This window comes from Dermacentor variabilis, chromosome 1 (genome assembly GCF_050947875.1).
Source record: "Dermacentor variabilis isolate Ectoservices chromosome 1, ASM5094787v1, whole genome shotgun sequence".
Lineage (NCBI taxonomy): Eukaryota > Metazoa > Arthropoda > Arachnida > Ixodida > Ixodidae > Dermacentor > Dermacentor variabilis.
In genome coordinates, this window is record NC_134568.1 from 81,946,383 (window position 1) to 81,958,703 (window position 12,321).

The window sequence follows — 12,321 nt, forward strand, 5'->3', positions numbered from 1 at the left end:
TTTTGCTCCGAAGAATTTCTGCTATAAAGCGGCAAACCAAGCTTAGGGAGAAGACGGCAGCGCGCGGCAAGAACTGGCTTTGCCGGGTCATATGCTGTAGCGCGAAGCCAGGCACGACATTTTATGAACGTGAATTCGCTCATTGTCAGCAAAAACAGTTCGGCTTTTTAGTTTAGCCTATAATGGGGAACATCGCGCACCGCAGACGAGCAAGTGATAACGAGCAACTGACAAGCACGTGGTTTCTTGGTGCACGCAGAGCAAATTTCGCTGCGTAACATCACAGGGCACCCAATGCCGTAGCAAACGATGAGGAAAAGGCAGCGCTGGCCATGCTCATGACACTTGTGCCATCCTCTGTCAAGTAATTTTTGTACAAAAATAATGTTCAGAAACAGATTGGCAACCACTAATAACTTGTTTTCCTTAGCTTCATCGATCAGGGACTGCTCTTGATCTGGAAGTACCTTCATTATCTAGAAGCACCGGGCGTACAGTGTTAAAAAAATTAAAAGCACGCAAGATACATGACGATTATTGTTTGGGTGGGGACAGGATAAACACTAAAGGGCACACACATATTTTAGAGTGCATATCGTAGCCTATACCGGTTGTATAGGGGCCTCAACAGTGTGCTCAAGCTGGCAAACACTTTGACTAGCCCCCTTCCTAAACCAAAAGACTATCAACCGAGAGCGAAAGCTCAAAGCTTTGTTTACAAGATCACTTGGGCCAGCTGTCCAGAAACTTACATTGGGGAAACAAAAAATCTAACTGAATGAATTGGGAAACACAAGAACGAGATCATGACCATCTCTTGAATGTGAGGTGCCACTGCTGAACATTCAGAAGATGCCAACCACAAAAATTCTTTCCATGAAACTCAAATCTTAGACAGAAATGAACCCCTGAAAAAGGCTATTAGTACTAGAGTAATTGTATATTCAGAACATGGCAGACAACATAAACCTCCTGAAGGGCAACCTTCCCACTGTATATGTCCCTGGCCTATGCACCACCACGAAAAGGAGAAAAAAGGACTCCACGGCACAACAGTAGCCTCCCATCTCCAGTTCTAACAGTACCACACACTGGTCCATGCACCTTTCTTTGGCCCCCTTTATTGGTCAAGGACACAAAGAAAGTTGCCATCCCTAGTGAAACCCCCCATCCACCTCCTTCCCCCTATTATGAAAGACTTTCAAAAAGCTTCCCCACAAGAACCACTTCTCTCTCTCTCTCTCCCTCCCCCTCCCTCTCCCCCCTCTCTCTCTCAAAAAGCTGCACCCCTGTACCATTTGTCATTAACCCCTAAGAAAGGAGCAGAGTTGGTTCCGAGATGTCGGGTTTTAGTAAATTCACTGCAGGAGACTTCCGTTACTTTGGCTCTGGTTAATTCGATTTTTTTCATTACTTCGATCTCGACCAAAGGTCCCGTCCAGCACCCATACATTTCTGTGGGACCAAGGTTTCGTTATCTCAATCCTGGAATTAACCTTGACTGGATCATTCGAACTTGGCTGGTCATTATATTTTTCTACTTTGGACCCATAGAAAATGGGTGTGCGTTTTGGGGTCATATTGCAATTGGGACAAATACTGCCAAATGAATCAGTGATGTGTTTTGGTATTTTTTTCTCCCTCTTGTTTAATTCGACAAATTTCGTCAGTCCCTTCTGGGTCAAATTAACAAAGTTGACTGTATTTGATTGGAAACACGCATAAATAGGTATTAGGTATTAAGATACCTAGTTCTTACCAAAATTGTGGGCAGCATCATGAGTGTTCTTTCCAATAGTGGAAAACATTCCTCTATCATTTGTGTGGCACATGCTATCCCTGTCTACAAGCATAAGTTTCAGCTTGCTTATTGTTTCAGGCATCACAACTAAACCACTGGGTGGGGAAAGCCAGCTTGAAAAATGTCATATGAACTGTATTGCGAAAGTGTGCATATGTAAGGGCAGCCTTCAGTCACTGATCTGAAGAAAATTAGGGCTCTGCACAGGAAAATGAAGGGAAAGCAGTGGAGGAAGTCATCCACTGGGATATCAGAGACACGCATGTATACATATACGTGTGTATATACCAATTCTCATTGAAGAACATGGCAATACTGCTGTAAATATTTGCAAAAATGTGTTTGCCTGTTAACTGCTCCAAAAAGCTTGATTTCCTTCTCCAAAGGGATACTTTGGCTGTTTCAGAAAATTCTCCAAAATGCCTTGTATCAATTGCATCACTGAAGTTGCAAATTTCTTAGATTCTGCTAGTGCAGTCCTCACTTCATAATTCTATCTTTTAAAGCAGATGCACACAGGTAATATGAAAGGAATGTGAGTAAGGAGGCATAAGGCACTCTTTAGTGTTTAAAAGCAAATGGGACACTTCTGCTTCTTTTGCTTGACGAGTACATACATACGTGCAGTTATTTATAAGCACCCTAAGCGCCTGAGCATTCATGCATGTTGGTACTCTTTTGCCCCATAAGCATGTACTTGCATGTCATGGTAGATTTGTTCAACTGCTTTCTTGCATGCACTTTTGAATGGTGCAGGTTGAACAGAAGTCATCACTAGTCAACAGCTATATTTCAACATTTGAGAGCAGTAGCACTTTTCCAGGTAAGTCACTGGGCCTAATAGTTGTAAAAAAATTTTAGTTGATAATAAATATTATAAATCTGTAAATTTTGAAAGGTTGCTTTCATGCATTTTCTACTGTACATTGTTTCAAAGGCAGTTGCGCAAATTAGTTAATCGGTGGTGTGCAAATAATTGATTGAAATAATTGAGATGTCAATTGAAGTAATTCAGGTTAGCTGACAAAATATCACATAAGGGCTCAGGTCCACTTTTTTTCTATGAGTGAGAAGCTTGGTTTTTAAGTATTGTGCATTAGAAAAAGAAAGGAGGTAGTGGTTGTAGCTTGGTTACAAGTATAGTGCAAGATGCATATTTTAAGTGAAAAGTACAAGCAAGAAAACTTGCATTATTTAAATACAGATATAGCACTCTGACCCTTCAAAATTCATTCACATTGGATCTTGTTTTAAATTAATGCTAAAAGTGAGGACTTGCCTAGGCTAGTGTGGTACATTATCCCTTTTTTTTTTTTTGTATGTTTCTTTGCTAAAGTTGAACCCATCCATTTTTCAATTCGTGACAGCCAAGCTGTGGAAGCAGGGGCATTGTTCTATTGATGTTATATTTCTGTCTTCCAACTGATTCAGATCTCATTTTGTGCAAGGAACAGTTCCAAAAACTGTCAGACAACCTTTTTTTTTAAAGTGCAGTGGAATTTTCTTCTTTCCAAATAAGCGACAACTTACTAGCCTTGCAAAAATGCTCGTATACTTAGATTAGGTGCACATTAAAGAACCCCAGGCAGTCAAAATTAATCCGGAGTCCCCCACTAAAGCGTGCTTGTAATCACATCACACTTTTGGCACATAAAAAGCCAAGAATAAGAAATGTTTACTTATTAATTAGCCTTGTCCAATCACTGCTACTACATTTTATATCACAATGAAGTACTTAAAAAAATTTGAATGATGTATCAATGCTCGTATTCCACTTTTGCATTATTTTCAGGCATGCTGAACCCCTGCTCTTGAGAAGAGTAATGTATTTGCTACTTCCAAAGTGAAATCTGCTAATCTAGCTTGACAATGTTTTTCTTCAGTGCATGTTTTTAAATATAATTTCGGTTGTATTCATATTTTGGGTGCAGTTTCACTTTTGTATTTGCCCTTCCCATGATACAAATCTTGTAACCCTTAACCTAATTGTGCACACTTTGCACCGCGCATGGTTTGCTGTGTGAGAATGTATGAATGAGTAACATAGCAGAATTATTAAGCAAGGGAATGTAATGTACACTGCCATGTAATGTACACTTACCCACCATAGTGGCTCGGTGGCCATGGCATTGCGCTGAGGGTGAAATGAAGAAACACCTGTGTCTGTTTGTTTCCATGTGTCCAAAAATGTCCATGTCTGTTGTGCAGTCTTTATTTTTAAAGAAATAATTGTCAGTGCAACCATTGCACTTTAGTGGAAATCAGTATGGTATAATTTTGAGTTATTTTTCATTTAAATGTTGTTACTAGCACACAGTGCAACAATTAAAAAATGAAAATTTAAGAAAATGTTTCATTGTTGAGTTTGAAAACATTTTGCACTTCATTTATTCTTACTCTAGAGATCCAGGAGGACTCAACTCATTTAAAGCTCAATGCCAGTAAACGGTAAGCACAGGGTGTACCAGCTTATAGCTGGTATTTCTTCTTACAGTATTCTACAGCACAGCATGGTTGTGTTTTTGTTTCTTTCTTAATTTAGAGCAGCTGTTGTAGAGAAATCTGTGCTCCATGTTCCAGAGTTCCTTTATTGTCAGTGATAAGTCAAGAATGCAGGCACGTCTCCTCCTAAAAAAAAGCATAAACTGCCCGCCCTTCATCTCCTCACACTTGAAGAAATATTTTCCTTGCAAATGCCGCCAGCAAAAAAAGGAAGTGCCCTGGTTATTCTGCAATAATAAGTATGCCACAGTCATGCACCACACACACAAATGGGCAAAATAGCTGTCGTGGGTATGATATAGAAAGGCTCCCCCTTCCCTCTTTTGCATCCTTGTGCATTGTGCTGCTGCTTAATTGAGATTAAGTTCAGCTCGACATAGGAATACAGGCACAAGACGAAACAGTGTGCGCCATTCCTTCTTGTCTCTGTTCCCATATTGCTTTACACTTCACAGTTCAATATGACTGGGCAACAAGTTCACATTGCCACCCTGATTGTGTGGGTGTATACTGTGGCTGAAAAGATGCACCACAAAAAGCCGAATGGCCTGGTTGGTCCCTTCGCAGATGTGGGTGTCACTTGCATCTGATCAACAAAAAAGCTCTACGAGCAGTGTGAGGAGCTTCACTGCAAGAAAAACGAAAAACACCTAAGACAAAGGCAGGAACATGGATGCAAGGGATGAGGGAGGAGAGGAAGACTAGGTTGGATTTGCTGGTGGATCTGTGCACATTTCATTCGTGAGGCATCTTCTACTGAATGACCAGTCACCAACATTAGAGTGTTGTAGATTGACTGTTACATTATGATGACAGCTACTATAAAACTCATAATTTTTTCAGTGTTATTGCTGTTGCACCATAAAATGAAACTGCATTATAGAAAAGCATGGTTCTTGCCAATGCTTGTCTTGCTTTCTTTTGTTCTGTTTCTTTATTTTTGCTTTCTGCAAGTATGTATGGATCATAACCATGAAGTAAATGCAATATGCATTTAGGTTCTTGGAAAAGCGGCAGCAAAAGTTGCAGGATCGACGCAAGAATGTGCAGCAATTGCTCGAGTGGCAGAGGAAGCTCAATGCACAGGAGGCAAGCGTACGTGCCCTTGAGCGCAGAGCCCTTGCTAGGCTTAGGGGACGTGGTGCGAAGACTCCACTGCAGAGTGAGTGCTGGCACTGATGCTATTTATGCAGAGAGCAATGAGAGCATTCGTAAAAAGGTTTAATTACTGGGCTAGGTCTGATGACAGGGGACAGTTTAGTGCAACAAGGCATTAATACAAGGAACCTAAGGGGCATGTGTCCACATCATTCTTTGTGTTTGTTCCTCGTTGCTCTAACTCAAAAATACTCCCCTATTTGTCTGCAAAAACCAATTTGATTATCAGTAGTAAAAATATAATGCAAGAGTGATTTGTCTGAGTTTGTTGCACCAATAAAAATTCACTATAAATCGAAGTTGACTTTAATGATTTTGTAGCATGTTGCGTGTTGATTCAGGAATCAGGCAAGTAAATTAGAGGCAGTGCACAAACATCTAAATTAATATGGACGAGCTCAGCCTTAGGCAGGGGAACAGTACAAATTGTGTTAACAAGATTATCTCATACTGTTTCAAGGAGTTAACAAAATACAAGAATCTGGTACTAGGCAAAAGAGTGCAAATCGTGGCTCAAGAAAAAGGCCGTAATAGCCTGGCAGTAAAATTTGGATGAAATCAAGGGTTTGACAAAATATTGTCTGGCAAGGGAAGTTCATATCAGAAGAAAATGTACACTCGCCAATGAAGGAATAAAATATTGACCTTTTGGCGCCCATGCAGTGCTTTGATTGCAAAACTGAAATGCACAGCAGTGACAATTTGGTGGAATGACCACAAGAACGAAATTCGCAACTGCGATCATATAATAGTGCATTTCGTTCATGTTATCAAGACACCTGTATGGGTGTCGAAACATTGACACATGTTTTATTTCTTCATTGGCGAGTGTCCTTTTCTTCTGCTGCTAAACTTGAATGACTGCCTTGAAACATCTGAAATAGTATTTTTTTTTTCTTTGGTGCCAAAGGAGGTTCTGCCAAATATTGGAATAGCATTTAGTTCTCTTGAACTTCATGTACTTCGGTGTTATCAAGCAGCCAACTGAGACCTTGTAGCCACATATTACTCTGTTGCCACTCGTACTGAACTTGGTCGTACTGTGTGTCTGCGCTTAAGTTGTGTATGCGTGACATAAGTTGTGTATGCGAAAGCAATTGTGCAGATACCTGAAGCACTTTCACACCGTCTCGATTGGCACCATCATGTTGTCACAGCACCAATGCGCGTGAGCAGCCAGCAAGTGGAAGATTAGATGGTCTCCAGTGATTCGCAGTGCGTTTGGCTGCAAAAGTGACGAAGCCAAAGCCAAGCGGATGCACCGTCACACTCCACTCAAACTGCTGTGCTGGACCCAGGGCAGTGTTCTGGCTTCCACTGCTGGCATGAGCCTTGTGCACACACACATTAGCTGTGCAGCTGTGTGCATACTACACCGTGGTGCATAAACTGGTACGAACAGAAAACAGAGTAAAGATAAATCTAAATTTTCTAACCTTTTCTGCTGGCACTGATAAACGCTGACGGTTTTCCTTCGGTCTCGTCTTGTGCACCGTTGAGGTATGCAACATTGCTGGCAGTGCTCCTGTTCATGCCAGTGTTCTGAGTGGCCTTCAGCACAACGCTAAACCTTGTTATTACTTTCATTGTTTAGCCTTCAGGCGAAGATAAGAATTTTCTAAGTATCGATGTAGATCTTTAAAAAAAATCACCTGTGGCAGTTAGCACAATCTCTCCAACTTTATATGGACTACTTGTGAAGGCAGAAATTAATTGCTCAACAAATTATGTATAATCAGATAATTAATGTATCTAATTTTAATTTCATTAATGTCCTCAAGGTGGGCACATTGTAAGTTCAGGATTAAAGCTAAGCTACGCTTATTGGTCAGTTTTCTGAGCCTAGCACCAGTTTTGACGTAGCTCAGAAACAAAATGCATTAGCATGCCACCTATATTCACAAAATTACTTCCTTATGCACTGCAGAACAACACTCTGTGAATATCAAATGTGTATCGCAGTGTGCATTTCATGGGTTGGGAAAGAACATCGTAATACTGTTACTACTCTAAACGACTTTTGATAAACGGACACAACTTGAATACTGCTGGTCTTCAATTCTCAGCATGATCAAGCAACAGCTATATCAGCCCAAATGTGACAAAATAAAAAAAAAAGTCGCAGTTTCGCCCAAAAGGCAAAGCATCGACTGCGATAGCAAATTAGTGGACAACTATAAAAAGTAAGGATAGTAATTTTATTGGCCATATAAGGTTGTAAACCATAGGCATACTAACCAAATTAACAAACATGTTGTGACACGCATACAGGCAAACATGAACACATCTCACTCAATGACCATGGAAACTCGCTGTCAAAATGCTGGAGTGAGGAAGCACGGCAGCAGCAGTGTGCAAATTGACCTTTGTGCTACTTCTCCCATCAACACTAAGCCGTGAGAACACAGTGCACGGCGGACTCAGTCCCTGCCGCTGATGGCTTTCAAGATACAGAGGCCTGGGCAGGTGCGCACGGCTGCCTGGGTTGGCCGGATTAGAATGCCCGCCCCCCCCTCCCTACCATCCCCCGGAGCCTTGCGCACGACGGAAGATAGTGCGCTTCCTCCCCACTTTCCTCCCTTGGGTGCACAAGATTGAGCTGCGATCACTGGCTAACCCTCACATGCTTTCACTTGCACACACAGCATACAGCACGCGGTGACAATTTTATTGCGCTTGGACTTTATACAGAACTTCACGGCGACGGTGACCGCAGAAATGTGCCTGGAGTGTCCAAATAATTGTTATCGTAATGAAAGTAAACTTTATAAATAATTGAAAATTACAATTTGGCATGCAAGTTGTGTTCACTTCATGTAATCCAGCTAAAAAGGCAGAATTTCACTCTTTGTGACAGGTATTTTTTTGTTAATCTATGTAGCCTAAAGACCATACCCTATGTGTGTGCATGCATGTTGTCTGATTTTTTTATGCAGGCCAGAACTCGTAGTGATGCCTGGACCATACATGAGCATTCAATGCGTAGCCACAGTGAAGATTACCTTGCCTCTAATTTCGTTCAAGCTGTGAGGTGCTTTAGCTATTATCTGCAGCTGCAGTGGCAAATGTTTATGTGGCTCGGAACTCTTACTGAAAACTTAGGACTCAAAACTTATCCTTGAAATCTTTAAAATGAAGTTTTTGATGAAACAGTATGCAAAAAGCTCGAGCATTCGTAGTCTTATTTTTCGTTATTTTGCATGCTTCAATGTTTTTTAAAGGCAAATCGGACACACCTGTCATAGCAGCTCCATCTCAAGCAGAGATGACAACCTCCAGATCTAGAAGTGGTGGAGAAGTAAAAAGTTCAGCATATCCTGAAGATTCCTCAATAGAGGAAGAAGTGTCTGAAGAAGTGGATGTTAAGGCCGCACCAACAACAGAATCCATACAGGAAGAGGCAGCTGGGACAGAACCAACAAGGTAAGAAAACTGAGTGTGGAGTTGGAATTTATTCATGTTTTTAGTGTATCTGTATGTATCACAGTATACACGGTGATCATATTTAAGTTTTGTGGTATTTTTAAAATTAGCCTGTTGCAGATAACGTAATTCTAGTCCTCGAGCTGGCTTATTCAGAGAGGTGGAGATCACTTGCACGGGAAATCAAAACACATATTCAACTAATTAACAAACATACACTAATTAATTTTTGAATGAATTACCTTAACGCACATATTCCAATTTAGGAATTGTAGCTGGTGAGCTTGCAAGGCATATTTACTTGACTAACTTCCAGAATGACACCAATTTGGAGATATGCGCCATCAAACTTGCCCTAAAGATGCACTGTTGTTTCACTTACGTTTTTAACAAAATGCTCTTTTGTGCATTGAACCACAAAAGTGACTGGAACACCCATGTAAAAGTAACTGAACCAATGTCCCACACTACGGGAAATATCTTGAAGCTGGTGTCATCCTAGGAATTCATTTCAAGTGGAAATGTCTTACAAGCTCACTAGTTCTCACTAGTTGCAATTCGTAAATTGCAATATGTGCCATAAAGTAATTAATAAAGAAGCTAATTAGATAATCTTTTAATTAGTTGAATATGTGTTTCGATTGCTCGTGCTAGTAATTTCTGCCTCTTTGAACTATCCAGCTCAAGGACAAGAATTATGCCATCTGCCATAGGCAATTTTTAAAAATTCCGTAAAACTTAAGGATGATCACCCTGTATACAGAGTTTGTCTGGAAAGTAATGAGACTGCCTGCCATGCCGTGCTTCAATCGCCAGTAGCAATCTCGGAGGTGGGGTTTGTGGTGTGGGTTCTAAGCTAAGTGACGCACCAAGCGGCAGTCATGTCCAAGCTCTGAAGCAGTGATGATCTGAAGTGGCGAAAAATTTGTTTTCGAGTTTTTGTCACGGCAGAAAACGTCAAAAATGGAACATTCGCTGGAACAGCGGTACTTGATTAAATTTAGCTTTCATGTGGTTAAGCCTTAGTTAAGGAGGCCTTGCCTTGGTTAAGGAGGCTTACAAAGACAACGCCCTGTCAAGGGCCCAGGTTTTGCAGTGGTTGAGTGAGTTCAAGAACAGACGAGAGACCATTGAAGACATGGAGCAATCTGGACGCCACTCCAACGAGTGGTATGGAAAAAAATGTGGCCAAAGTAAAATATCTCTTTGACTATGACCGTTGTTTGAGCATCAGATTAATCACTGAAGATGTCAACATGTCCAAAACAATGATTCACAAAATTATTTCTGAAAATTTGAACATGCATAAGGTTTTTTTTAAATTGGCGGCAAAGGTGTTGAGTAATGAACAAAAACAACGACGAGTTAACGTTTTCTGTGAGATGTTGGTCCACTTAGAAAGTAAATGGGACTTAAATTTAGACAGTGTAATAACAGGCGATGAATCATGGGTGTTCCAGAATGACCCCGAAACCAAGTGCCAAAGTTAGGAGTGGCACACCACAAACTCCCCGCATCCCAAGAAAGTGAAAATGTTGAAGTCCAAGGTGAAGACAATGTTCATCGTCTTTTTTGACAAGCGTGGGGTGGTCCACAAGAATTCGTACCTCTGGGACGAACCATCATCGCTGTGTTCTACAAAGAAGTCCTTGAGCACTTGCACAGAGCTGTCAAATGGAAATGACTGGCGATTGCCGATCACTGGAAGCTTCACCATGACAATGCTACAGCCCACACCGCCTTCGTTGTGACTGCCTATGTAGCCCGGATAGGGGTTTGCAACCTTGCTGCAGCCACTGTACAGCCCCGATGTGAGCCTGGCAGACTTTTTCCTGTTCCCAAAGCTCATGAGAAGCCTGAAAGGTCACTGTTTTCGCCATCCAACGGGCTGTCACAGAGTCTGTGAAAGAGGTTATGGCAGCTGACTTCCAGGGAGTCCTTGCAGCGTGGGAATCGCGTTGGCAGTGGTGTATCGATGCCAAAGGAGACTATTTTGGAGAATTTTAATATGTACCAATCATATCAATACTTTTTACCAGACCCAGTCTCATTACTTTACAGACAGACCCTGTATAACATTGTTAATGGTCACAGAGTTGCAACTGCTTGCCCATACTTCAAGAAAGTTAAGCTTACCCATGTCGCATTCTTGGACAACAGTGTCATCTGCTCAATCATCAGTTGCGTTTTCATTACTGAGGAGGTGGGTTGATTGAAATGGCTATGCAGGAGAAAAATTGTGGTTTTTCTACACACACACTCATCTGCATCAAAATTTTGGTCAATAATTCACTTGCATTGTTCATTCTAAGGCTCTTAAAAAAAAAAAATAGGCTAGTGTCTTTTGTTACACCTTTGCTTTTGTTCAGCATGTTGCCTACTACCTTGGGCACTTATCAAGAGGTCTTCTAAACTTTGCCTTTCTGTACATATCAGTTATTTCCTGCTCGAGGATTATTAAAAACATGCAGGTTAGTCAATAAACTTACCGCAGTGCCACATTCTTTGCTAAAACTCTATTGGTCCATATAGATGATACTATAGTTTGTCATGGGTGTTCCCGCATTGGGCTATGTGACGAGCATTATTGCACTCCTTTGTGCAGTGAGCTTCAGTTAATACACTTGTGAAACACTGACTGGGCTTGTTACAATCAATGTGATTCACCCGAAATGCGAAAACACCCGTGTACTTAGATTTAGGTGCACGTTAAAGAACCCCAGGTGGTCGAAATTTCCGGAGTCCTCCACTACGGCGTGCCTCATAATCAGAAAGTGGTTTTGGCACGTAAAACCCCATAATTTAATTTTTTTTTAATGTGATTCACCAGAATCAGCCACAATACCGATTTTTTATTTCTCAATATAATTATAAAATACCCTCATTACTTGCTTATGATCGTGGGTGGAACTTCCTAGAAATTCTATATTTAATAAATGAGCGGGAAGTGTAAAGAGAGCTGAGGAATTCGCAGACTTTTTCTGAAATGCTTATATATTACCCCAATTGTTGCTTGTGAAGGATGCAGTGGTTACACAGTTGCTGTATTTATAGCGCCATTGTCACAGAAAGTTCTGCCTTAGCACATTAATGTGTGTTGTACACAATCATCCATTGTTAGTAAAAGATCTCATAAGTATTTCAACACTAATGTCATCATATAAAAGTGAAAGTTGTCATCTACTTGAAACTTGCATAAAGTTACTAGGAAACCAATACAAGTTCATCAAAAAGGAAAGAATTGCAGTTGGAAAACTAAATGCATCTGGGTCCACAAAGTGCACCCAGCACAACTGCCTCTTTGGGGCTCTCATTAGGTGGCAGGGTGAGGGCAAATTAATTGATGGGGCTCATTTGTCCACGTAAGCTGACTTTTTTTTTTAAATATGTTGGTTATATTGGCTTAAATACTAATGGAATGTTTCCTCTAAACAGCA

At 40.9% G+C, this 12,321-nt stretch overlaps 1 protein-coding gene across 3 annotated transcripts in view; it reads left to right on the forward strand.

The window, feature by feature from the left end:
• The window catches only part of LOC142579953 (uncharacterized), a 233,143-nt gene that overhangs the window by 172,769 nt on the left and 48,053 nt on the right, over positions 1–12,321 (forward strand). For all 3 annotated transcript variants that reach the window (XM_075690640.1, XM_075690649.1, XM_075690656.1), the window contains 4 exons: positions 2,558–2,624; positions 4,204–4,249; positions 5,302–5,465; positions 8,683–8,884. In XM_075690640.1, coding sequence (XP_075546755.1) covers positions 2,558–2,624; positions 4,204–4,249; positions 5,302–5,465; positions 8,683–8,884 — 479 coding nt within the window. The remainder of the gene's footprint in view (positions 1–2,557; positions 2,625–4,203; positions 4,250–5,301; positions 5,466–8,682; positions 8,885–12,321) is intronic.